General features: G+C 36.6%; 2 protein-coding genes across 4 annotated transcripts; one reads left to right on the plus strand and one right to left on the minus strand.

Moving 5' to 3' along the window:
- Window positions 1–2,664: 2,664 nt before the first annotated feature.
- Window positions 2,665–14,731, minus strand: LOC136239743 (cytochrome P450 4X1-like). 2 transcript variants are annotated; one of them, XM_066030470.1, is made up of 15 exons: window positions 14,406–14,728; window positions 12,164–12,311; window positions 9,878–9,922; window positions 9,072–9,199; window positions 8,896–9,020; window positions 8,647–8,709; window positions 7,472–7,601; window positions 7,364–7,426; window positions 7,228–7,315; window positions 7,065–7,173; window positions 6,884–7,014; window positions 5,328–5,392; window positions 5,193–5,275; window positions 3,919–3,984; window positions 2,665–3,001 (listed from the first exon to the last, which is right to left on the minus strand). In XM_066030470.1, exons 1-15 carry the CDS (start codon window positions 14,592–14,594, stop codon window positions 2,896–2,898), a joined length of 1,539 nt encoding a protein of 512 aa, XP_065886542.1. In that variant the 5' UTR covers window positions 14,595–14,728; the 3' UTR covers window positions 2,665–2,895. The 2 variants fall into 2 exon arrangements, with proteins under 2 accessions (XP_065886542.1, XP_065886543.1); XM_066030471.1 differs by lacking the exons at window positions 5,193–5,275; window positions 5,328–5,392 and having other exon boundaries at window positions 14,406–14,731.
- On the plus strand, window positions 14,702–26,464 carry LOC136239744 (glutathione S-transferase theta-1-like). Of its 2 annotated transcripts, none has more exons than XM_066030473.1 (4): window positions 14,702–14,906; window positions 22,994–23,084; window positions 23,148–23,298; window positions 26,021–26,464. In XM_066030473.1, the coding sequence occupies exons 1-4, from the start codon at window positions 14,792–14,794 to the stop codon at window positions 26,348–26,350; spliced, it is 687 nt and encodes a 228-aa protein (XP_065886545.1). In that variant the 5' UTR covers window positions 14,702–14,791; the 3' UTR covers window positions 26,351–26,464. The 2 variants fall into 2 exon arrangements, with proteins under 2 accessions (XP_065886545.1, XP_065886546.1); XM_066030474.1 differs by lacking the exon at window positions 14,702–14,906 and adding an exon at window positions 15,435–15,568.
- Window positions 26,465–26,669: the final 205 nt, after the last annotated feature.

Raw genomic sequence — 26,669 nt, forward strand, 5'->3', positions numbered from 1 at the left:
CTAGCTAATTAGTTAAACTGCATGCGAGCTAAGGCAATTGTATACAGTATACCCTACATTACATACAGGTTGTGTACACACGGTACAGTTTCAGTTTCTACATTTTGATGTTTACCTTACCGACTGTCACAAAGAGAAATGAACTTGAGCATAATTTAAAGTGAACACAATTTGCAGTTATAGTTACTGCATGGCAAGCAAAAGTTCAGAACGTGTCCAATGCACTTTCAGTTCTGATGTTGCAGTGACACATATACCTCTTGCCATACAAAAACCCAGTTTTGAAACACCTGCAGTGTAATTGACCAATAAGGTAATGCATGAATCTTTAGAGTGAAAGCATGTAAGCAGGATAGTGAAACAGTTGTGCCAGGTCAGATGCAGTTCCTCGGTGTAAACTATGGATCTGCATGGTTCCAGTAGTATCATTTTTCAGATGCACAGTAGTATTTGTTCAATCATGCAAGCTGCCTATTACTACAGCAGTATTGAGGTAAGTCTGAACGAACAGTTTTTCATGTCAGTGCACACCTATGTGCTTAAAACAAAGATGTAGATATTCTGGATACTGTTGAAAGAAGCTTTTACCTACTCTAATACAACACACTGGACCAACACACAGATGGACAAATATGTTGGCAATTTGTCTGCCCTGTCCCAAAAGTGCTATAAGAGTCCCTATTATGTGAGGTAATTCAGTGCCAGTGCTGAAAAACTGATCATAAGAGTTGTAGATGAAGACTTGCATGGAACAGATAGAGCAAAAAGGTGCATCAAAAAGGTCCCAAAAGTGAAAAAAAAAGTTATGACCTAGGCGGGGATTGAACCCTGGCTGGTTATAATAACTTGGGGTTAAGGGAGGTGCACAAATCGCCACAGTTGTTTATCAGTGGTTTTGACAGGAATGTAGCTCAACTTTTCAGTGATCCTTCCCTACACCAGTGCCTTCATCGCCCTATAAAGAGCGAACAAAAGCACGTATTGATTTGCTACAACAACACTCGAGTTGCCAGATGATGGGCGTTTAATTTCGCTAAAGTCCCGCCTCGATACGTGCTTTGCATGCCAAGATATGATGAGCTAAAAGTCGTGTTTTAAAAAGGTGTTCACAAAAAGGTACTGAGTAGAAAGAACAAAATCTGTCAACACGTGGATTTGAACCCACGACCTCTTACACGCTAGTCAGGCGTTCTACCACTTGAACAGTATGTGCTGTGGTTTTCAAAGGAATGTTGGTTTTCAAAGGAATGTTGTATGTAGAAGCAAGGGTTTATGAGGCAGATGCAATTAGGTGGCAAGTGAGGTGACAATTAGAGTTTATTAAAAAAAACAACTAAGTTTTGTTATATAGTAATTGAATATTAGAATTCTTTAATTTTGGGAAGTGAAAATGTGGGGCATATTAAACACATGCATAGGGTGAGTAAAGAGAAATGTATTTTGATAAATATAAAATTTTATTTTGTAAAGATATGTTTCTTCGTATTAGGTATTGGGGGATGGCTAATCCCTATTTTGGGGTTAGCCATTACTGAATACAAAAATTCAGTACCAGCCACGCCTGGCAAAACACCATTGTCGTCTTCTCTTGTTCTAAAGCCATCCACGCCCACCTTCCTGAAAATAAAGGTCATCACATGGTACTATTTCTCTGGTCTCATACACTAATTCTCTCAGTACATTCTTAGCTGTATTAGGATTTACTATAAAAATATGTTTCACTAGCTTGATGAGGACTCATCAGAAGAATCACTATTTAAAGGTTAAGAATTCGCAAAATCCAGACATCATGATCTCACCATGTAAATTATTTGCACATGCATTATTGGGGTGTAGATTGTCTGCTGACGCAAACATGTTTACACATCATCCAACAAAGTAACTTTCAGTGTACTATAGCTATAATATTGATCAAAATAATCCTTCCTCACAATCAAAGCATATATGATCAAGACCTTTGGCAGCATTTTATCATCAACTCTTGACTACAGTCACTCTAAAGTGTGTGTCCTTGTAGCACATAATTAAGTGTCCCCGCCCACTAAACTTTACTAATTTTTATTATTGTAATAACAAGTACTTAAGTGTGTAGTTAAGCTTTTAAGCTACATAAATGTATTCCCTTTGCCAGAAAGCAACTGTCATCTGTAAATATAATATCGAGGGTACTGTAGTAGTATTAATGGAAGTCATGATATGTTACCATGAATCAATACCTACACGGTAGTGGAAAAAGAAATAGGACACAAAGGAAGAGAAAGGTAAGTCCATTGTAACTGAGATGCAGTTGGGAAAAAGGCACATCTCAGGCCAAAACAATGTAGAAATTGTATGTATAGTTATAGCAATAGTTGGCTGGAAACATCAGTCAGGCAGTCAGTATAAATTAGCAGAAAAATCAGTAATATAATTTTTTTGTATAGCAACTTGTTGGAAGGGTTTGGAGTTGCCCTGGAGGAATTTTTAGGCTTGGTTATACCTAACCAATACTACCAAGCTGGAAAAATGAGGCTGTGTTTTGGGTGGTGATATTTATGGATAGGATAGCCCTAACCTCTATACTATATGGCACTATTGTACTGTAAGATAGTCCAACACTATGTGATAGTATAGTAGATACCAACATTAACAACAACAACAACATTATGTGATAACAGATCAATGTTGGCTTGTTCATATCAATTAAATTTCATGCATAGATACACACTACAACTTTGAAAGATATAAAACAAAAGTATCCTTCATTGTAACAACTATACATTGTAGTTACTGTAACTAACAATTATAAGCAGTGCAGTACAAAACATACAACTACAGTGTACAAAATATAAACAGCAACCAAAATACACAGATGGCATGCAAGATAACCAGCAGTATTATGCATAGCTTGCTGAATCACATTGGAACTTGCTTTATGTTTAATTTAATCCCGTCTTTTGGTTTGAAGATTGTATAAAAGTAAGGCTCCACAAGGTGAGTAGTGTCCACCTCCAGCATAAACCTGTATAGGTCATATGTGTTGTATACAATAAATCTGTAAGAACTCGAATATTTGCATATGAGTGCATGAGCCACTACTCCCAAATCTAACTTAAGTTCTAAATTTTCCTTGTACTTGTTTGTTTACTTTTTTGTAACATACTTATGACTGGTGAACCCACACATACATACTAAATAAAACAAGAAAGAATTGCTCGAGACTTAATGTTTTTGTCTGAACATGCACCCCAACTATCAATTACTGAAAACTGAAGTGACTATTATGCTTCAATTTCAGCTATGTTCAGCCCATTATACAGCATTACAAGAACAGAACAGTACAAGAAGCACCTCTACAATCAATCCAGTCACTATGGAAAGTATAAGTGAATCCTGTTACAAACATAGGGAAGCCATCATGCACTACTGCAATACAAAACCTTAAGCTGTCAGTGAAGAGACAAAGGAGGACAAAGGTAAGTCTATGATATGCACATTGTATGTACTGTGGTATGGCAAAGGGTATCAGTAGGGCTGAAGTGACATCTCATACCAAAACAAGTAGTTATACTAGTCTGGAGGCATCAGTTAGTCAGTCAGCTGAAAATCCCACTGAATAAACAATAGTTAAAATATTACAACAACCTATTGGAAGCATTTTGAAGGCACTTTTGGGCTTGGTTATCCTAACCAATACTGCTAAAGGTATTGTGAGTCTGTTCTCCAGTCAATATTTTGTTTGCAACTTCTATGATCCCTAGAGTACTGTATGACAAATAACTTTGAGGGCGGAACCAGTTACTTCATGTAAATGTCTCAATGGATCAAAACCAGTAGCTATGTATGTACAAAATTAACAGTTCTGTACTTTTATTACATTTAGGAGTCCACAGAATTTTTCACATGCATTTATACTGATAGTACACAACAGTCACTTACTTGTTTATAATGTGTGCAACTGTAACTTTCATCTCTAACATAGCAAAACGTTGACCAATGCAATTCCTACAAAAGAGGAGTTTATAAACTTGATGAGAATAAATGGGTGTGGTCTTCAAAATACGATATCAAAGGTGGCAGCCAATACACGAATGCAGCAATTTTAGTGTTAATATTAATTACACCTAATTAAGTTCACTGGTAATTAATGTGCCACATCAAGGGAAAGAATGGTGCCATACATATAAAAAATTAAATGCCTGACTATCAATTACTGAAAAATGCATGGTTATATCGCTTTGTTTTCAGGCAGCTATGTTTCACTTGTTAGCAAGCATTATAACAGTACATTACAGTTAAAGCACCGCTGTGCACATGTATACAGAAAATACAGTACGAGGGGGTACATCAAGAGATTAATACACCACGAGGCAATTCTCAGGCAAAGCCAAGTGCCGTATTTGCCTTGAGATACCCCCTGTATTTTTCGTACACACAAACATAGGCAGTGCTTTTAGTGTTTCATCAATAAGTTGTCATATAATCTATTAGCAGTTGTAGAACAAACTGGTATGATTATTTTTGGCTACCATACTCTAGCTATGATTATGAATTGTTATATACTGTGGATAATGAATATGTTGCAAGCTAACGATCAAGAGTTAGAAAGAAACTGTGAATTTTAGGATAGTATCATATCACTCCTTCAGTAACTATATACCGTAATTTGCTTTATTTTCATGCAAAACAATTTCGTGATAAAAAGTTTTGAGTAAAAATATTTTCGGATGACTTACATGAATGACTGCTCTATTAGAGTAGTTCGATCTTATGTAAAAATTTTCATGTAAGAAATTTTCGTACAAGGTTTTGCATACGAAAATTATTTTACAACAAAAAAAAAGCAAATTACAGTAACTAGTTTAACTGGTACATTGTTTCAAAATGTAGTTGTGTGAACATGCATACTTGACCAAAAGAAGTAGAGAAACTAACTGCAAGACCTCTACAGTGTCAAGAGGCATGAACTTATCTGCTTCTCTTCTTATAAATGCAAGTTATATACATAAGAACCAAACAATCCCATCATCAGACATGAAATAGCTTGTGCTAGTCTGAAGCAACAGCTGTATAGCTGTGAACAAAACAGAACTGTGTATATATCAAAATTTGTGTTTAGATCGCTAGCTATTATTCAGTCAACCAAGTAAATTTCATTAAAATTATTGTCACATTTAGAGTTCAGTGGAGATTTAAGGTGACTATTTACGTACCTTGGTCCAGCAGAAAATGGGAGGTATGCAAAGGGATCCATTTTCTTACTGTTTTCAACAGTAAACCTTAGTGGATCAAATTTCTAATGACATAGACAATAGTAACACAAAAACATACGGTGGAACTGTGCTAACCTCTGGGTCATTCCAGATTAAAGGATCATGATGTAGAACATAGACCCCAATTCCCATCCATGTTCCTAAAGTATGCACATTTTAAAAATTTCTCAGAATATCATACATAGCAAGCCAAATAAAGTTGAGCAGGTAAAAGAAGGGACACTTTGTGCCACAGTAAAGTACCCAAGACATGTAGGCAGTAGAAATGGGGCACATTTATTGCTCAACGCTTGAAATACTTTAATACAACAGTCACATTTTATTTACCTAGATATAATTATTTAGTCTCATGTTGCCAGACCCTATTTCTCCACACGACACTTATCAATTGGAGCGCCTGCTCTGGAGCAGGCGCTTATAATTTCTAATCAATAAGCGCCGTGTGGAGAAATACAGTCTGGCAACGCAAGACTAATAATTATTTATCTGCAACAACACAGTGAAAATAGGACACATCATTTTTTTACATCCTAGATGTTTGTTGAAAACTCTGCTAAAGTTTGTGTATGCATAGTAATTTGTCTCAAGTGACCATTTCCAATACTCCTTCACTTGCAGTCAAACCATATGTTACCATTTCAACCAATTCTTGCAGTCATCCAAGCTTCTCAGCACCAGTGTTGGGGGTAACGTGTTACATAATATTATTACCCTTTTTGGTAACTAAGTAATATAACAAAATATGCTGTAAAAACAGGTAATATAACTCAAGTTACTTTACTTGCAAATGTAATGCGTTACCTAAGTAATGAAGTTACTGTAATGAGTCTAATATTACATAATATTATTACTTTAGGTAACGAAGTTACTAATCTCGTTAGTAATCCACTGAGCAATGCCTAGCCACTACGAAGTAACAAAGCCTAATGAATGAAGCTTATTCACTAGCTTCTTGCTTATAACCAAGATTTGCACATTGTCCAACAACGCAATCATGTCACATGATAAAGTGGTAGTTTCACACATGACAACTTAAGGCTGTGGACACAAAGTAATATAATATGTAATATTATTATAGTTACTTTATTATATGGGTAATATGTAACTGTAACTAAATAGTTCAGTTGTAAATAATATGTAACAAGTTACATTTAAAAAGTAACTGGCCCAACACTGATCAGCACATAAGCGATCAACCCCTTACTTTTATCCTGACTGGCTATCTTCAAATATTACAGTAAATTCTACCATAGTCAATTGTCTCATCCTTTTGTCTCTTTGTGTTGCACTGGTTAATATCATACGCAGCTCACCCATGTCTTTAATTGCAACTGAATAGCAACTGCTTGTTTGACCACCGTCATTTGTGGCTATTCTTCAACTTAGTCTTACATGGCTAGACTGCTCTTTTCATTTGTGTTGGGTAGAGGATAAAGAAAAAAAAATCTGGACACGCAGGACTATGACTTATTGAACCTGACAATACAGCAAGGCCTGCACTATACAACAGGTAAGTATGTGATAGAAAAATTGTCTATGCCTGATTGGTCTCATGTGTTGACATACAACTGATATACATTATCAAGTCTTCAGAGAGAGCTACACAAGCACTATACGATCTGACTAAATACCTTTGGGAAACCTCTGTCCACTCATTACTATTTCTTCTGATAATAATTTTCCAACTGTTGGAACCAATGGATACAGCCTCATTGACTCCTTAATACACATAGTAATATAAGAGAGTTTGGGCACATCTTCCCTAACAGTATATACACATATCAACTAACAATGGTGTAATGAATACTTTACCATGTGATGTCATCAGTGTCCCTACCAACTAACACCTCCCTGACCTCCTTCCTACACAGTTCCTGGTGCTCCTTGTTCATGGCCAGACAATAGAGTACCCACCCTAGTCCTACAATTGATGGACTAACTGATATTGTCTTGACATCAATAAACACATGCACACCTGTTGCAGTAGTGTCATGACCAGCAAACATAAACGTGTCCACTTCTTCCCTGATCTCTGAGTCTGTTAACCCAACACCGTTTTCATCCTTTAGTAACCATATTTGGTTCAACTATGCCAATTATAGCTAACGTACTTTTGCAGACAGTAAAATATCCATAAAATCTAGAAACTTTCTTGGTTGTGTCCTTTGTGAAGCCTGACTTGCATATAAATAAGTGAATACAGTTTGCATGTAATATACCTCCAGTAGCTCTTTTCTTCTGCTTAATATCACCTCTTCTGAATGCTTATGAACAACATCAGAATAGCGGAGGAACTCATGACCAGAACGAGTAGAATAATATATCAAGTCAGAAAAATAAAGTGGGTTGCTGTTCATAAGAAGAAACAACAAGCCTGAAGATGAAAAGCTCTTTCCAATGAAGAACATATAGGCATACACTACATACACACTAACACATTCAAACCCACGCATGCAACCACACAAAAACATACATGTGCACTACACACACGCACGCACGCACGCACACACACACACACACTACACATACACATTGCATACTATAAGGTCAAGACTTTATATCATAAAAATTTTCATGTTCCAATCAGAATTGTCAAAAAGATATTTCTTGAGGGTGTGTGAAGTCTTATGTAGATAATGCTATTTTGGCAACACAACAATAGATAGCTGATGGCAATAGCATGACTTATCTAGATACACGTATCAGACTATCTCTGATGATCTTTGGTATACAGAATATACAAGTGATTTACAAAAGTTTTTTAATATCAAGATAATATCTAGATGGTGTAGTTACAAAATACAATCCAACCACTAACAGTGTAATTATATAATACTTCTTTCCTTGTTTAATTATTCACATTATTTTGTTCTCTTCATTGGGAACCTTATGGGCAGTAAACAAAACCTTTAATTTGTTGTAAATATCTAGATACCGTAGTCCCTCTATTATCTGACCGTCGATTATTCGAACATTCTGTTATCCAAACTGTGAAATGATTGTTCTATTAGAGTATTTTGACGAAGGTGTACGTTCTATTAGAATATATAAATGAATGGTCTTATATTTTTTGAACTTTTCAATTATATAAACTCACCCAGGGCCCAATGAGTTTGGATAATGGAGGGAGCACTGTATGTCAGATAACTGATGCTGAAAGGATTATCAAGATATAGCTAAATTATTTTATCATACAGTATAGCCAGTCATGTATATATAAAACACCAGGGCTTTTGGTTGTAAGGTTGATTAATTCTGACAGATTGAGCTCCAGTTACCAGGATTTAGCTCTGGTTTGGTACTGAATGATGGTTCTTCATGGCTGATGGACTTCATTGATAAATCCCAAACTGTATCATTTATCTACTGACAAATAAATTACATCAGCACATACTAGGTTCGGTTGATAAAAAATTGTGTTAGCTCCTTAGTTGCCTGAAGGTATGGACTTCCATCCCTGCATAACAGAAAGATCATTACATACGCACACAAGAGGTTCAACATCATCACAACTGCTATTCCACTACATGGCCACTATAGGACCTGAACAACAAAGTGTTCATCAGCACTAATATTTGTTTTGAAATTAGGAAATGTGCATGCTTTATCCACTATGATAGACTCTATAAACATCATAACTCACTTCTCCCCTAGAGTGTTACTGTCACTTGAGTACATACACCTCAACATAATGTCAAAGGTATACAAGTGTAAGTACCCAGTGATCTCCACTGACTCTCCAGTTTCAGCTAATTCACTCCATATCTCCTATAAGTTGACACTATACACACTACCAATATACACAGTATACTAACACACCAGCAACTTGTGGGACATTTCATTGTATACTGGTATGTACTGTTTGAGTATGTCAAAGTGAAAGGCTGGAGTAAGCATTCTACGATGTCTCTTCCATTTTTCTCCACTAGAAAATACCAATCCATCACCTGTATGTGTTACAAATACACATGTAACATCTTGTTCACACTATCTTCTGGGTACAGCATGGCACAGTTTAACAGTGTGAATTGATCAAGCAATGCCAAGCCACGCCCAGTCCACCACGACAAAACAATGTGGGCTAGGTGCATGCATTTACAGGCTGGTAAACTTGGGTTAGCAATAATAACTTGCTTCTGTTGATTGTACGTATATACAGTGAGAATTATATATACTAACATGTAAGCACCAACGATATAGCAACACTCAGGAAAAACAATGGTAGTTAATTGTAGAGGTTTCATTCTATACTCCAGATGCTGAAAGGCTGGTAAATTGTTATTGTACCCAAAAGAAAAACACATATGTAGCTACAATACAAGTGTTTGTACATGGTGTTCTACTATAATTATTTCGATCACTCAGTAGTAGTTATATTCTGGTACACATACAGTTTTCTTAAGAAATATAATTGGCTAAATACTTGTAGCTACAAAATTACTTAGCTATGCATTAAACATAAAAATGATTTAAGGGAATCCATGCTAGGAATTTTGGTTAGTTTACCATTTCAGTTACAAAATAGGTATACACACAATCTCAGTATAAATTATACAGATCACCCTTTAAAGGGAGAAAACATTTATTCTTTAGAAACTCCTATGCTGGGCTTCCAAGTAACTTACCAAGCCATTTGTGAAAGAATCGATAAGTGGGTAGTCTTGGTGCTTCTAAAAAATACAAAATTACACTTACTTATAATTTCATCAAAGCAATATAGATAGTACATAGCTTACTACTAGTGCATTAAATTTGAGAACGATGTCAATTATAAGCAAAATTAATAAAAGCCATGATGTAGAAAGAACATGCTATGTATGTATAATTTAAAAATTCAAGTTTCTTTATACGACTGCTTATAGCAGTGGGACACTCCAACCTGGCAAAATAAGTATTTATATACAGTTCAACCACCAAGTAGTGTATGTGCAGTAAGCATGTATTTATTACAACAATAGACCAGTTGTGTGCAAGGCCTTAAAGAATGCAATCAGTTTTACGTACAGCCACTGGATACTCACAGCAATGCATTGAAACACAATGCAAACTAACAGTGTATACAGTACAGGGAAGGATCCAAACTTTCTAAAAGGGGAGTTCCACTCTGAACATGGTAATTGTAAATTCAGTCTAGCTATCTAGCAGTAATATTACATAGCCAAATATAATTATTCTCCAGCAATGCCACTGTTAAATCTTACCATTTAGGAATTTAGAAATGTAACTGAAATTAAGTCTTTATAAGTAACTGAATACCATCGAAACGTAACTATTTCTAGAGGCACCTATTTCATATGAAGATGATGGGGTAGCTAGCAGTTTTAAGTGATTTTGCAGTGAAGAACAGTAAAATGACTGTTTTGTCAATAGTAGTGTTTGCAATGAGTACTTACTTGACTGATAACTGATTTGGTGTACTGAATTAGAGAAAACTTGGCAACAGTAGCTAATATTAAAACTCTTCCAAAAAGGGGGTTCCATATGGAACCCTTTGAACCTCACCTGGATCCGCCTCTGCAGTATGTATAAATTTTTTGCACGTAGAAAGAAACTACATTGATTTCTCTATGATTTTGTGGTCATCCACTGTAAATAGGCCTGCCTAGTGGTTAAAGATTCTCACCAAACAATTCTTTTAACATCAGAAAATCATTCAAGAATCTAAACAATGGGAACCACTTCAAAGAAAACTATCACCATGGCAAGCCACCAAGATAGCAGCATGCTCAGCGAGTCCAGATACATTATCCTAACAATTGTGCTTGTACTGTACCTTGAAAACAAGCATGCAGCTGTGTGCATACTCAGTTCTCAGAAAGTGTTCTCATCAGGTGTTCAGCAAATTTACTAGCAGACAAACACCACAGAGAGCAGAAATCAAACGAGAAGTTTCTCTTTGCTGCATGCATTCAAAAAACTCAAATGTTTCCTTCAGATTATGTGCATGACAAATACCGTATTTACTTGGTTAAACGCAGCACCTCGAATAGTCGCCGCATTTGAATAGTGGCTGCAATGAGTGAGTACAGACGCCGCCCTTGAATAAACGCCACGGCTATTAATCAAGTTTCACCTAATAACAGGATTCCATATAGCTTTATAAACATGATGTCCTCTAACAACATATTCAATGAAACATTCATAAGTGACAGCATCTCCCATCGTTACACCTTCGTAAATTACTTTAATGCACACCCTTGTGCACGCCCTTGAATACATTCGCGCTGTATGGCACAGGTTACCATAAATCACACTGTAGGTGCAGAAGACAATTCGCTAAACACATGGCAAAGTATTTCAAATTTGGCTTTGGATTAAATATTAGCCGCATGTAATAAGTGCTCAAGTACAATTAACGCCACCCTCGAGTAGTAGCCGCATCAAGTTTGGAGCTTAGGTTAATAGTAGTCGCGGCGTATAACCAAGTAAATACGGTAGGTTTTTTTTGTCTGTGCCAGCATAGATAATGTACCCCTGTGCCAGGGTATATTATCTACGGTGCCAGACTGTCTGTTTCCCAATGATTTTTGTATATTTCTATGACTATAACCACAGTATCCAGTGGTGGCACAAATACACTTATAAGGCCACATAAACTTAATTATAGTTTCTCATCCCCGCCCGCACCGCTGTTTTTCTTACCTCATCAAGGATTTTTTGTACAACTGGTGGCTTATTGCAGCCATCCAGCACCTTTTAAAGTTGGTACCTTGCTAGAGCAGTCTAAGAAAACTATATTCTGAGTCATTTTAGCTAGCTAATTCAGCTATATAGTTAGTAAAAAAATAAAATAAAAAAATCTGCCCTCCTGCACTGGTATTTTGAGTACAGGAGGATAAGAAACTAATAATTAAGTTTATGTGGCCTAAAATGTGTTGTTGTTTTTTTGCTTACATACAACTGGCCCATACCTCCAGGCAGTTGTGATAGCATTTTCACATTTTCCAAATCTGCTGTTATTATGAAAGAAATACAAGGTCCAATCCAGTATGGGCACAATTTAGGATAGTTCATATGATTTTCTTGCATGTACTGCAGTGACTCCAATGAAGGACCAAACTGTAATGTCATATACAGTTCAATTATTAAATTTTTTTAGTTAATGGATTAATAAGCATTAGCCCACATGCACTTACAATTAAAATTCATATTCTATTGCATAATGCATCAAGACACACACACAGTTGGGTATTATACGTGGTTAACCTCTTAAACTACATGTATAGGGAATAAATGTCATCTACATAGTATAAGCTGCAGGTGTAAATGACCTCCTTTGTTTCATTGCTTTTTATGTGTTATCCGAACTCGAAATGTAAAATTTATAATTTTCCTTACAGAATGATGCATTAATTGTGTAACTGAATGCGTGTCTGCTTCTTTTCAGCTATGTTCCACTGCTATACAGGATTACAAAAGTAGAGCAGTACAAGAAGCATCTCTGCAATTAATTCAGTTACTACAAAAATTATGATTGAGCATGTGCTTGACTATCAATTAAATGCAAATTGGCTTTGGTTCTAGCTATGTTCCAACTGTTACAAACAAAGCGCCTCTGCAATTGGTCCAATCACTAAGGAAATTGCAGCGGTTAGTAAAAGGCACATCTCAGGCTGAAGTAACGCAGAAATCAAGCCCATAGCCTTATCCATATTTGATTGGCCATGCAGAGGCATCAGTCAGGCAGGCAGAGCAGAAAATTCAGTAATTTTTTTTTGATTTATAATAACTTGTTGGAAGGATTTAGGAAGACATTTAATTTATGGGCTTGTAACCAATATCGCCAAGTTGAAAGTAAGGGGTGATATTCTTGGGCAAAAAAGCCCAAACCTCCATGATCCCTACTGCATGATAAGGCTCTGCACTGTTCAAACTTAAGATGTTAACTACTAAGTAAATATGTGTACACATAACGCTGGCCTGTCTGTCAACCTTGGTACTGTATGTAACATTTACACAGTATTTATATCCTCATTATTGTCCTGTGTGTTGACATCAATATGATATGCTCAAAATATGTTGGACAACATAATTATTGAATCTGTACGTTGTCAAGAGCAACAAAAACCAGACTATTTACAACTGCTTGCTGAGTTTGATCATTTAAACATCTCTAACTACTACAGAACTGTGGAAGTCAGTGTTTTGGGTCACTAACAACCTGTTTCAATCAAAGGAATTAAGGATGTAATTCCTTTCATACAACAGGATTTACCAATTTCAAAAGCCGGTGTTAGAGACCTATTGAATGAAATGGCCAAAACATCAATCTCTTCATCTCACTCCGCCAAGGATCATTTTTGGTAGGAATAGTAAAGAATGGACCATCAACCCTGGCTTACATTTGCACTTTGTTTGTTTTTGTTTTTTTTATGGTATGTAACATTGTTTTCCTCGCCATGCCCACAATGGATCTACTTTCAGCCATCAGAAAATTGGTAAGTGTCAATATAGTACAGGTGCGGTAATAAAACAAACAAATAGTATCTTTTTGGCTACTTCTGACGATTTAAAATGTTACGCATGTGATCACTGTGCTGTATTTTCTGTACGCAGTGGTGTGCTCCCGTTCAGTGCTTTATGGAAATAATAGCACCCTTATTCATTTCATCTTCGCCCACACAAGTGCTTTAAAAGTTAGCTAAAGCCTTCCAGCAGTACATACATTTACCACCGTTTCTGAGATGCAAGCAATTAACATTTGCTGTGCTGTAAAATGATAGCCAGCTTTTTTAGCATCAAAATACATGTGCATGTGATTAATAACAGCAATAATGAAATTAGAGGCAGTGGGGTTTAAAGGGATGCGGGTGGGGATGAGAAACAATTAATCAAGTTTGCCTGGCCCTATCCCTCAACCATAACAAGCATATACTATATTTCAGCTGCCTTTTATATAAGTTTTGCAGTTGAAAATATGTACATTGTCAGTTGGGTGTAAAGGATCTACGGTGTAAGTTATCACTATCCTTGCAAGCTATCACTATCCTTGCAAGCATTTAACTAATCATTTGCATGTTTACATGTACCATATACTCAATTCTGAGTCCTGTACATTACAAATAAAAAATAATAAATAAGCAAACATGCTAGATTAATAGGCTTGCCCTTCAGTACTATTTGCATTCACCTAGTACAGCTATGTACACTTACTTTTGACACATGTCCCAAAATCCATTGTCGTGGAGGACAAGGCAACGAACGGAGATACATGATATCACGACACCACGTAATCCACAAGACAACCACACGAATAATAGTGGACAAATTTACCAACGCGACCAATACAATAACAAGAAGGCCAACCATAAGAGAATAAGTCAAGTCGAGAGTCAGATTCATTCTACTTCCCCAGCTGTGAGAGTGTAGCTGTGAGAGTGTAGCGGTGAGCGGATTGGTTCTCGTCCTCAGTTTTCGGAAAGGGGAATCCTCTCTCGATTTTATTCCTCACGTGATCATAAACCCACAATCCTAATCAAGTCCACTCTGCAATCATATGTAGTAGTACTTGTAGTAAGCTTAGTATTTGTCGTAGTACGATGACGGAACTACGATTTTTTTGGGACCTTGCCTCCCAGCCATGCAGGGCAGTGTGTCTGTTTCTGGAGGAGAACAAGATACCTTATAAACCCGTACATCTCGATCTAGCGAAAGGTACACAACATATTTATTCTATTACTTTGCAACACCAGATCATAGATTATCGTCCCCTATACCAGATACAAGTTGCAGAATTAAAATGGTAATGTACAAAAATAGTGTGGTGGTTTTGAGGTAGTCTGGCTTAGCCAGACCCTTGGCGTAAGGGATGTAAGGCGAGGGTCTGGAAGGATCGCCCACTCGGGATCGCCTTACCTACGAGGATCTGGCTACGCCAGAGTAGTGTTGAGGGTCAGATGGCTGTCACGTGCTTTTCATTGCTAAATGTCATGCCCCGGTTGGAGTTGTCGCCACAGGGCTTGAATTTTACGATAGAAGATACTTAGGCCACTTCAAGTGGTTTCATTGTTACCCTGCCGGCACGCAGATACACTTCCGCATGGTTTTATTCATTATATCTATACCGTTACACTTACAGTGAGTGCCTGTGTGTCTCCCCTATGTGTTGCAATGGGTTACTAAGGGACTTAGCCAGAAGCATGGAATCCCATATCAAAACTTGTGTAAGATATTCCGGATTTCCGAATGGGTTACGCCCGTTTCGTATAAAATAACACCATCCTGTAAACAAGGCACCATAACTTCCGCGTACTTTGGTTGACAGACACGAAGTTTGGTTTATCATATTCCTTGATGAAAGGCGATTCGATTCATGTGTAAGTTCTTTGTGTAGTAACGAGGGGGGAGCTAAAAAGGAGCCTTGTACCGCGAAATTTACGTGTTCCAATGCCAGTAAAAACACGTGTTTTTTAAACATATTTCTATAAACTAACCTGTTTAACAATTTGTACGGTCGGAGTCTTATTAAGCATCCTTTGTTGCGTGGAATGATACCAAATTTAGCGAATTTGGTTGAGGTTAACAACTTGTAAATTGGGATTTCCCGGCGAGATAATTAAATTTTCCAATAGGTTAATGTATGGAGTGCGTATTATGTCATCATCAGCAGCAAATAACTGTCGCTATGGCAACATTTTCCCATTTGTACGGTCGGAATTGGTTAGAGAAATTCAAGGACTTTCTTTTATTGTATGGTGTGCTGTAGAAATTTTGTGAGTTAAAGGTTGTAAATTAGTGTTTTTGTGTGTAGTGTAAAATACATGTATTTTGTATTGGACAGCAAAGGACAAGGAATGATGAGATTTTATGATCAGCCTGTTTTACCAAGTTGAGGTTTCAAAAAAGATATTAAACAGATATTAGATTTGTTTAATGCATAATTCTTAATTTTTAAAGGTTTAACCCAGTGTTTGAAAACTTTTAATGTTGACCACCTGAAAATGCTTGATTTGACAAATCCCATACATATGTTTTGATATGCCACAACTTCAGGATTTGTATTTCCCAGTGCTGGGCGCTAATATAATACTAATTGGTGGTCGAGTTAGTGGTGCATGTATTTTGGCTTTGATGGTTATGGTGTGTATGGCACTTCTTGTAGAAGTTGTTAGCCAGTCTTGTTAAACAGTCTTCTAGAATACCGTACCCTAGAAGTTGTGCTAGTAAAGGATGCTAGCTAATTATAAGTATCAAAGGTTTCGTTTAAAGGAACAGTATATGCCAAGCGATACAAGTACAGATTTTACATCTTGTGAAAAAGTGTGTTCATGACGTGGTAACTTGTTGCATTTTATTGCAGTGCGTGGGATTGGGAGTACCACACTGAATGATAACTACTAGACAGAGTGACTCTGCTAATCACCCAGTGATAACTACTTAACTTACCACCCTTAGGTGGAGGGTTTGTGACATCACAACAGCCGTGAATAGTATTGTTTACCAATGGAGCAAATATCCAAATATGGAACCATTACAGAAATCTTACAATAAAGTGTGTTAATCCTTTACTCAGTGACACTCTTCCGATGCATTGGTTTAAGCAAATGCCAACAAACAGTCTGTGTCGATTTTGACTCTGCAGCAGTCACTACAGTGAAGAATCAACTTCTGTTGATATGTCTGGCTCCATTGTTCTTTCTAGGAGCCACTCTTGCATGCCACATGACACCAATCCCAAAACAAAGATGAATCATACTTGGACACTGCTGCTTCATAAAATCATCCATCTCCACTTCATAGCCTGTATGTAGTGTCTCTAGTACATAGCTACAATGTTAAATCTCTACACAATTCAGTCAAAATCTTTACTACACTGACAGGAACTTGAATAGGAGCTTAGTTTAATATCCATAAATTCCCGAGATTTAAAGATAGTTGTATCCCATATACTCCTGTATACCATACCTGTCGTGATTTTGTTCAGTGTTAGCATATTTCTGCCTGTAGATATTTTATATACTGCCTTTAGATTATAGGTATGGGCTCTGTGTAGCATTTGCTAATGGAAAGGTTTGGGTAGGTTCAGACAACCAAGCACAAAGTTTGAATGATACAAGATCAGAGCATTTTCAATGGAAATTGTGTAAGTATTGCCATAAATAATAACTGCACAAGTAGATGAATCAAGCCTTTTAAACAGACCAATGCATTTCATTGTATGTATAGGTGCAGACAGATATGCCATAGCAGAACCAACTGTCATGTATCTGCTGAATGTTCTATTAGAGTAGTTAAGTAACTGTTCCATTAGAGTTTCTTGATCTTGTACACCTCCAATGCTGATCCCGGTCCTTGTTGCATAACTTGTGATAATTCCTTGGAAATATATTTATGAGGTGGGTTTATGAGTATTTGTATAATTAGTAGTCATATAATTATGCTAAGACAAAATTTCATTATAATCCTCAGCATATTGATCAAGTAAAGCAAAGGGGGTGGCAGCTTCAGCCCCAAAGCCCCTCCTGGTTAAAGTAGGGACTTCCTACCGAGCTGTGCTGTAATACCATCCATCATTCATCTCTTGTTTCACCACTTGGATCTCTACTTCACTTTAAAATTAATATACTAGTTTGTTTGGTTTTTTGTTATAGCATATATACAGCTATACACGTGTGACTGTTCTATTAGGGTGACTGTTGTATTAGAGTATCTCAAATCAGCCTCTCACCTACAAGGAGATGTGTCGCTATTTCATTGTGCTGGCATTATGAACACAGATAACGGGGTGTGTCATCATGATAGATTGGTGTGGTCTGACTGGTCTAGTTGCTTGATCATTATAAACCAACCAAAATTGCATTAATAGGCATGGCATTGAACCTATCATGAAGTTACAGGTATCTACCGAGTGTATGCACTTCAATAAGTTTGCAACATCTAAATATGCTGCTCAAAGAAAGTGTTTATAGGAAAAATTAATGCCTCTATGGTTCATTGCATGGAAAAGGAAGAAGACTAGTCTGATTTATAGATATAAGGAAAGACAAGGCGCAGAGGGCCTATACTCGTCAGAACCCCAAAAGACACATCCCACCGGTGAGTTTGTTATTGTGGTGTAAAATGGTGGCCATGCACTGCTTCGTTTGGCATCCAGCTTTGCGACTGTGGTCAGGCAGGCAGTCAGACAAAAATACAAGTTTTGGTGGGTTTTTAAAAAAATTCTAAATCCGGCTGCCTGTAAGTGTTTTCTTGTTTGTGATGCTGTATTTAAATGGACTCCTTATAGAACTTTGCGTGGGCGAGATCAAAGGAAAAAGTGTACTTTAAATGTCATAAAGTACACTTTAGGGCAAACAGTGCTAAGAGTGCTTTATTGCACCACAAAGAGTGCTTTATTCGTACAATAAAGCACTCTTTGCAGTGCAATAAAGTACTCTTTGTGGGCAATAAAGCACACGTGCCTTATTGCGGGCTAATAGCCTGTGGCGCTCACACCAGTATGACTAATCACCCAAGCCAGTGAAGGCTGATAGCCTCGCTGCGCTGAGTGGTCAATCACCCCAGTCAATACAAGTTCTACTACTGGATTGCTTTTATAGACATACCTACATGCTTCGATAGTGGGTGGGAGAAGGTAACATTGCTGTCATGTTCGCTAATGTAAGTGGACAAGTTCTGGAGATATCACGGAAATACTTTGCCATGTGTCACAAGACCAAAATCTGCCAAAATACGCAATGAATGTTTACTATGCCAAACCATGATGAACTACACATGAGTGACTTCGTTAAAGTAGTTTGTGTGCATTCAGGCTGCTAATAATTCATGCAACGCGTGTTAATTAATTATGAGTCCTAGGTATGGTGAAGCTACATGACTAGAAAGTTCCATAAATCATTTAAAGCAGTGCCTTGCTCATGCTCAGAGGAGGTCGGCAACGATTTAAGCACCATTAAAATGATTTATGCATTTTTTTGTTTTGTTTTTCTAGGACAAAAAAATGTGTGGACAATGTAAAGCATGCATAGTATCATCGCATTGTTTAACAAATTGATATCTGGTTAGTGTTAGATTGTTATGAGCAGAAAAGTGTTTTATAGATTTCACCTAGAAAATCAATTGTTTTTGCAAAACAGAATATATCACTGTAATGCTTACACAAAGCACAATCCGAATATCTAACAACCCCCTGTCACCCCCACCGTTCGCTAATTTTGTATTGAGACTATTGATGCTCACGTGAAATTCCAGACAAACTGTGCAATTAACGAAATAGTTTTAAGTAGCACTCATAAAGCGCTGCCAACCTCCTCTGGCTCGTGCTATATGAAAAATAAAGCACTCGGTGCTTGGCCTCAATGCTAATAAAGCACTCAGCTTCGCCTCATACTTTATTAGCATCTCGGCCACACGCTTCGTTCTTCATTTTTCATATAGCACTTGTGGCAATGCTTTAACATATGTGATCTAATTTTAGAAAACCATCGATCTACGCACAATAGTACTTTTGTAATAAAACACATTCAAAAACAATGGGTAAAAATGCAAGCTTCAGAAAAAAAATTATGCAAGTTTTTTCGCCTTGCTAGTTGGTGAAGTGACACTCCAGTGGATTAATCCTGGGCATCACCGTGTTCCCCTATTTTATAGGGAGTTCAAAAATCCTTGTTTCATCTTCATACACAGGTAGGTTTCTGAGTTACAGACATTTGTTTACGTTGTGATGCCAAAAGAATTTATGATGATTTTCCTACAATGAATTTGCCTTCATTCTGGATCACAGAAGAACACCATTGGCAAAAGCTATACCTTGGTGGATTCACAAATTCATGGCGAATACAATAAGCAAAAATTCAACTCCATAAGCCATTGTATCAGTAAGTTATGATGGTTTATGTAAGCACCTGTAGATTATTTTCTTGATGTCTTCTGTACATATTGATTTATTCACTCGTCCGGGTGTCTACTGCTGTATTTCCCACACTGCTTATCTTATAAAGCTGAAACTTAGCCAATCCATTCCTGTGCCCCTGTAGACAGCAAAGAACCAATAAAACGAATTTTGATAAATGTGTATATATCGACGGTATTAGTGGGACCAGTATTGCTGATCTCTGTATCAAACAGTATGGTAGTACTGTACTGTTTTAAGTAGGGATCCCCCCCAAAATGATGTGCGCCGCCTAAAATACTACCTTTAAAAATCATCCTAGAAACGTCCTACACAATGAAAATCACCTTTATGCATATGTGACCTAATTTTAGCACCAAGTAAACACAGATGAAGGAAAAGATCAGTGGCACAAATGATTGCAAAGGAAAGCTTAAAGTTTATCCATGAGTACACTAGTCCATCTCCCTTACCCCATCCCCAAGACAACTTCTCATCTAAGCACTGCAAGAGCATCAAGCTTCATGTCTCAGTTCCCCATCAACAGTAACAACAAATGGGATAAAAGGGGAGTTACATGCTTCTGCAGCAGGTAAATGTTTCAACTTCTTCTCTTCTTCAGCAGTGGCCAGTAAGCTGCATCAGTGTCAGTAACCATAACAATGAATAATTCCTCATCTTATGGAACCCACATATTTTGCATTTGCTGAAGATCTGCAGCCTCATGCACAGCACAGGTGTCAGAAAGGTCCCCCAACACATTGCAGACCTCATTATGATGCTGAGTGACGAAACGCCATCTAAGGCATGAGACAAATTAAATACACCCCCACATCCATATAGGCAATAGGGATCATATAAACAAAGGCCAGTGGTATCACAAGCAGAGTGCATCATGGAACTGCTTTGGAGACAAATCAAACTTTGTTGATGATGATGGGCAAGTGGAAAAACAGTCAACCAGTTTGAAAGTCAATTGCCCATTGAGTAGGAAAAGAATAATATACCTGATGCCAGAATCCTAATAGAACACACACCTAAACACCACCATAGGAAGCTCCTCCAACCATAAAAGAAGCCTTAGATGTTGATTTGGAAGAAGTATATGTTCACTGGAAAATATGAAGTCAATAAAAGTACTTTTTAAATAACTAAAATATGCCATTTTGTTCATCTTATTATTATCCACAGGGCTAGAACAATTTAAATGTGAGTACTTTTTGGAGATAAAAACTACATAACTTTCCTTCCTATGTCTTTCTTCACATCCACGGCCTATTTTGTTAAAATGCATATATATAACAATGATAACATGCTCCCATTCTCAAGCAAATTTGCTTCTTGTAAGTTCACTTTGCCACTGATCTTCTGACTTAGTCTTTAATATGTGTTAATAAGTATCCAATCTATTCATGTTAATATGTTAATTTGGAAACCCTATATCATTGCCTATATATTTAACCACAGTAACAATGTTGTTGTGTACCACTGCTACTTGACTTATTGTGATCACAGTTGTACAAGGATGCATGTGTATATATATATATATATGGAAGCCATACTATTGTTGACCACAACATGCTATACACTGCCTATAGTTGGATATGTCAAAGTACAAAGTACATTCAATAGTAAGGAGACAATACACTGGTGTTTGCTAACTAGCTGCATGACTACTTATATTAACAGATGATGACTGACATGTTTAGTACTGTGTAATATCAAGCACCACCAGCACCTCTTATTACCATGTTAGCTATCCATAAATGGATTTATAAAAAGTAAACAAACTAATGTAAAAATAATTTCAAAAATTAAAACATGGGATTAGAGATCACTGAAAAAACAAGAGTCAAGCAAGCCAGCATGTTAAATACAGAGATCTCTATTTGGACTCAAACATTTATACAGAAGCATTCTCAGTACTTATCTGCCCCTGATTTATGGAGTAACTACTGTTTTTTCCTTAGTTTCTACCATATCCATTGATTCTAAATAGAGATCAGGTGTATTTAACATGCTGGCTTGTTTGACTCTCGTTTCTTTACTTTTTTCAGTGATCTCTATTCCTATATTAATTTTTAAAATTATTTTTTGATATATCTCACTGCCTGTATAAATGAAACGAGGTGTGATTGAAGTCAACAGCTCATGGTTCTCTCTGTTTCAGCAGACACTTTTTGTAATTGTACATCAAATCATTTAGTGATTTTTACCATTCTTTAGATGAGAAGCACGTATGAAACTTAGATTGTGATCTTCTAATCTTTCAGCTGTCAGTACAGTGTATTAAACTGATTTTTGGTAGATAAAAATTAGCTTTGGCTTTGACTAATTTAAGTGAAACATTGTAGTGACATGATAATGATCTCATATTTCTTATCAAATCTTTAAACAGTCCAACAGATAATTCGATATCAAAAAGTATATCTCCTTCAATACCAATAACACCAGATCTTGCCCGAAACTGAATTATCCCAGAGCAGTATCTGCTACTTACCATCACCCATCACTTTTATTTCAATCACATTGTAGGACTTTGGGACCATCTACCTGTTGTAAATTTATCCTTATCAACTCATGTGATGAAACAAAAATTAAAAAACAACTATGGAAACTTTTACCATGTTGATTTCACCTTCTATGCGACCAATGCTTTTCTTATTGTAATAAGTACTTATGTATTTTAGTTTTTATAACTTATATGTACAGTACTGTTGGTTAATTATTATTATTGTAAGTCTCTCTGGCTTGTGCCCACAGACCTCAAATGCAAGCTCCCATGCATTAAAAAGCAAGTAAATATTGACCAATATCCATGCATGTATATGTGCCAAACATACTGATGACAATAAAAGAAAAGTAATATTTTATCACATAATGATGTATCGCAATTTGTGTTTAATAACAGGTGAACACAAAACAAGTAAAGAATTGGGAAAGGTTACTCCATTTAGAGCTCTTCCTGTAATGGATGACAATGGGTTTTGCTTAACTGAAAGGTATAGTTAACTTATTAACTAGTTGTAAGTATTACTCTTATGCTTACATTGTTTTATATCAAGTGGAGCTATCCTAAGGTACCTTGTAGCAAAGTACAAAGTACCTGATCACTGGTATCCCAGTAAACTAGAGGATCGTGCCAGAGTAGATGAATGCCTTGACTGGACTGATGCAAACTTCCACGCTGGAGCTGGAGGCTATTTCTATTACAAAGTTTGTGATATTTATTGTCTATTGTGATTACAGTGACTCCTTTGTCCTAACTGTCATATGAGCTGATCGTTTAAAGCATTGTGTAGATTCCCATAGTGCCATCAAAAATGTTAGCATATTGTGTAGTAGAGTTTGTGTTTTCCTGCCAAAAAAAATCACTTAAAATCAGCCTCATCTTTCCTTCACAATATGACTTGGCAGTATATTAGTTAGGTATATTGAAGAGTTTATAATGTACATACTGAGGAGAGTGTCCTACTGCCATATACCTTTGTAGAAGGGCGTATTGTAAAGCTACAATGTAGTGTGCTTGTTTATCTTATGTTAAGTAATGATGTCATTTATATTTAATATAAATTGTAATTGTATGCATGCCTAACAACATTGCTAGCAACCATGGTACGTAATTTGAGCTCTCACCATCTCTCCTAACTACAAGCATGGCTTCATGAGTTTATACAAGCAGCATAGGTATTTCTTGTTTGGCCTTAGCTGTTCTGAGTGGCACAGTGCTTAGTATTGTCAAATTTGGATGGTCATAAGGTTATGATACAATCCAAATTAAAAAGGAATGTATTATAGACATATAGGAAAGCAAATTTAAGACAACATAGTGCAGCAGTGAAGTGTAATTACTCATGCATTGTGCATGGGCCATAACTATAAACATTGCGTTTTACACAGACAAAGATGTTTCAAGCTTTAAACTGTTGAGATTTGATACCAGTTCAAAACAAAGCAACTAACTCTTAGCAAACAACTGGTACAAAGCACAACAGAACGATACAAAAAGTAACAGTGATATTAACACTTCACACCTGAAGCTGTACAAAGAAAAGAATTACCTAATGCATGAAAACTTACAAGACTAATTATGTAAGGTGTACAATAATTACAACATACACAAAAAAATTTCAACTAGAGTAGGGACCATAGCACATCGATAAAAAGTACTGAAACAAGCTGGAGTAGTGGACGATATTAAATCGCAGTAAAACAATAAGAAGTGTTATATCCCTACCAGAGTTGGGGGTAATGAGTTACATTTGTAACTCATTATGTAATGATATTACTGATGTTGTAACAAAGTAACATAGTGCATGCATTACACGACAAAGTAACAAGCAATATATAACGGAAATTGTACTTCTTTTTAAAATGCGTTGTATCCAGCACGTGATTGGCTGCATTTTGTGTCCTGACAACACTGAATACGGCTGTACAGGCAACAACAAAGAATGATAGTAAATGGGAGTGCCCTTGAGATCAAGATACTGTGTTTTTACTACACCAGAGAAATGTGTGTCTCACTCGTGTCACTTGTAGTTGTAGGCTGGGAGCATGTATTTAGATGGTTGGGCTTAATTTATTATAGCTTGTAATGAATAAATGTAATATGTAATGATATTACTAGTTACAGTCCTCAAACTAATGTGGAATAACAACTCGTTACTATTTTATGGGAGTAATATGTAACTGTAATGTGCTGCATTGTAAAGAAGTAACTAGGAATATGCAATAAGTTACATTTTTAGAGTAGTGACCCCAACTCTGATCCCTACTGTGCTCAAGATACCATAATGGAAATGCACAGTAGGTATACACTTCTTATTGTTTTACTGTGGTTTAATATCGTGCACTACTCCAACTTGTTTCAGTACTTTTTATCAATGTGCTAATATCCCTACTCTAGTTGAAAATTCCAATTCTTTTGTGTACCTGTTTGTTCAATTTTTTTATAAATAATAATTATTATGACTGGTGAACCCATGTATACCGCATCAAAATAAAGAAATGGCGCCATGCGCCCCAGTTATATCAATTATTGTCTGTAAAGTGAAGTATCCATTACGCTTCATTGTCAGCTATGTTCACCCGTTACGCAGCAGTATGAATAAAGAACTGTTCGAAAAGCACCTCTGCAATCAAAGTAGCCACTATGAAAAATACAAATGATTTCTATTACGATGGGAAGCCATCACATGCTACCGCTAAATCGACACTTTGGCTGTCAGCAAAGATGAATGGACACAAAGGAGGACACTGGTAAGTCCATGAAGAATGCATTTTACGTACTGCAGTATGCCAAAAGACACCTCTCGGGTTGAAACAACATCGAACAGTGAAAAATCAAGCCCATAGCCTTATATCAATCAGTTACTCAGTCAGTCAGTTTCTCAGTCAGTCACTAGAAAATTCCGTTAAATATATATATATTTTAATTCTGTAGCGACTTGTTGAAAGCATTTTGGGTTGATCTGAAGGCTTGCTTGGGCTTAGTTTTGCTTAACCAATACTGACTCATCGTCATCTGGGAAAAGTGAGGCTGTTTTTTGTGTGATATTTTTTCATGGGGCAGGCCCACGCCTTTGTGGTCCCTATTATACAGTACTATCATACTGTATGATAACCAAAAAGAAAACAGACTCAGTGTATAACTACTAAAAAGTGTGCCCAAAATACAATATAATATAATGTGTCACACAGTGTACAAAAGCAACATTTACTCAACACAAATAACCTCTAATCAGTAACAGAAAAATAATTCCTGAAAGAATTGGTACAGGAGATTCTAACTGACCACTTGCTGCCACTCTGTTCCCTCATAAGTTGTTGATTGAGAATTTAAGTGAATTAATTTACTGTGTTAATTAATTAAACAGGCTAGTAGATATGTAGTGTACCTGTCAATATGTGTTAACTAGCTGTATCTGTTGTTTAGTTTGTAGCTCCAATGGTTTTTGGCCTCCCAGAAGATCCTGCAAAAGTGGAAGAGAGCAAAGGAAAACTTGACAAAGCCATCGACAGCCTTGAGAACTACTTTTTAACTCGAGGAAAATTTATTGGTGGAGATGATATTTCTATCGCTGACCTGAAACCATTGTGTGAGCTGACACAACTGTGGATGACAGGTTTTCAACCATACGAGGCTGGTTCTAAGGTAGATGTATGGATCAAAAATTGTAAAGAGAGATTAGGGTCACACTTTGATAAGGCACACATAGTGGTTACTGGAGCAATTGAGAAGGGTGTGTTGATGCCTAAAAACTAACTGAAATGTATTTATTGATGACTATAACAGTTGAGGTTTCTAGCAACTTTTATATTAGTTTTGTTTGTATATTTTGTACTGTGGTTAAAGGTATTCGCATATGCATCAAGATTATGTAGTTTAGTGGCTACCTGTAAAATCCCCAAATAACACATCTATGCAGGGGAAGATCCGGTGTTTGGCAAGGGGGTGCATATAAGCAACAATCATGAGTAGATCAGCTAGCTATAGCTAATAGTTATGGACCTAAAGAATGATATACACAAGACCATGTGCATTTCATTTGCAAAATATGGTTAGCAGGCTAAATGTACCTATG

This window comes from Dysidea avara, chromosome 12, assembly GCF_963678975.1.
Source record: "Dysidea avara chromosome 12, odDysAvar1.4, whole genome shotgun sequence".
Taxonomy (NCBI): domain Eukaryota; kingdom Metazoa; phylum Porifera; class Demospongiae; order Dictyoceratida; family Dysideidae; genus Dysidea; species Dysidea avara.

Bases quoted from the DNA above. Each gene is read 5' to 3' on its own strand.
- LOC136239743 (XM_066030470.1), bottom strand. From the start codon at position 14,594: ATGAATCTGACTCTCGACTTGACTTATTCTCTTATGGTTGGCCTTCTT. The intron at 7,602-8,646 runs GTATGTGCTGAT...TCTTATGAACAG, and splicing joins TTTTTTATCAACCGAACCTA to CAACCCACTTTATTTTTCTG. The intron at 3,985-5,192 runs GTACGTAAATAG...CCTCTTTTGTAG, and splicing joins CCATTTTCTGCTGGACCAAG to GAATTGCATTGGTCAACGTT.
- LOC136239744 (XM_066030473.1), top strand. From the start codon at position 14,792: ATGACGGAACTACGATTTTTTTGGGACCTTGCCTCCCAGCCATGCAGG. The intron at 14,907-22,993 runs GTACACAACATA...GTTTAATAACAG, and splicing joins ACATCTCGATCTAGCGAAAG to GTGAACACAAAACAAGTAAA. The intron at 23,085-23,147 runs GTATAGTTAACT...TTTTATATCAAG, and splicing joins GGGTTTTGCTTAACTGAAAG to TGGAGCTATCCTAAGGTACC.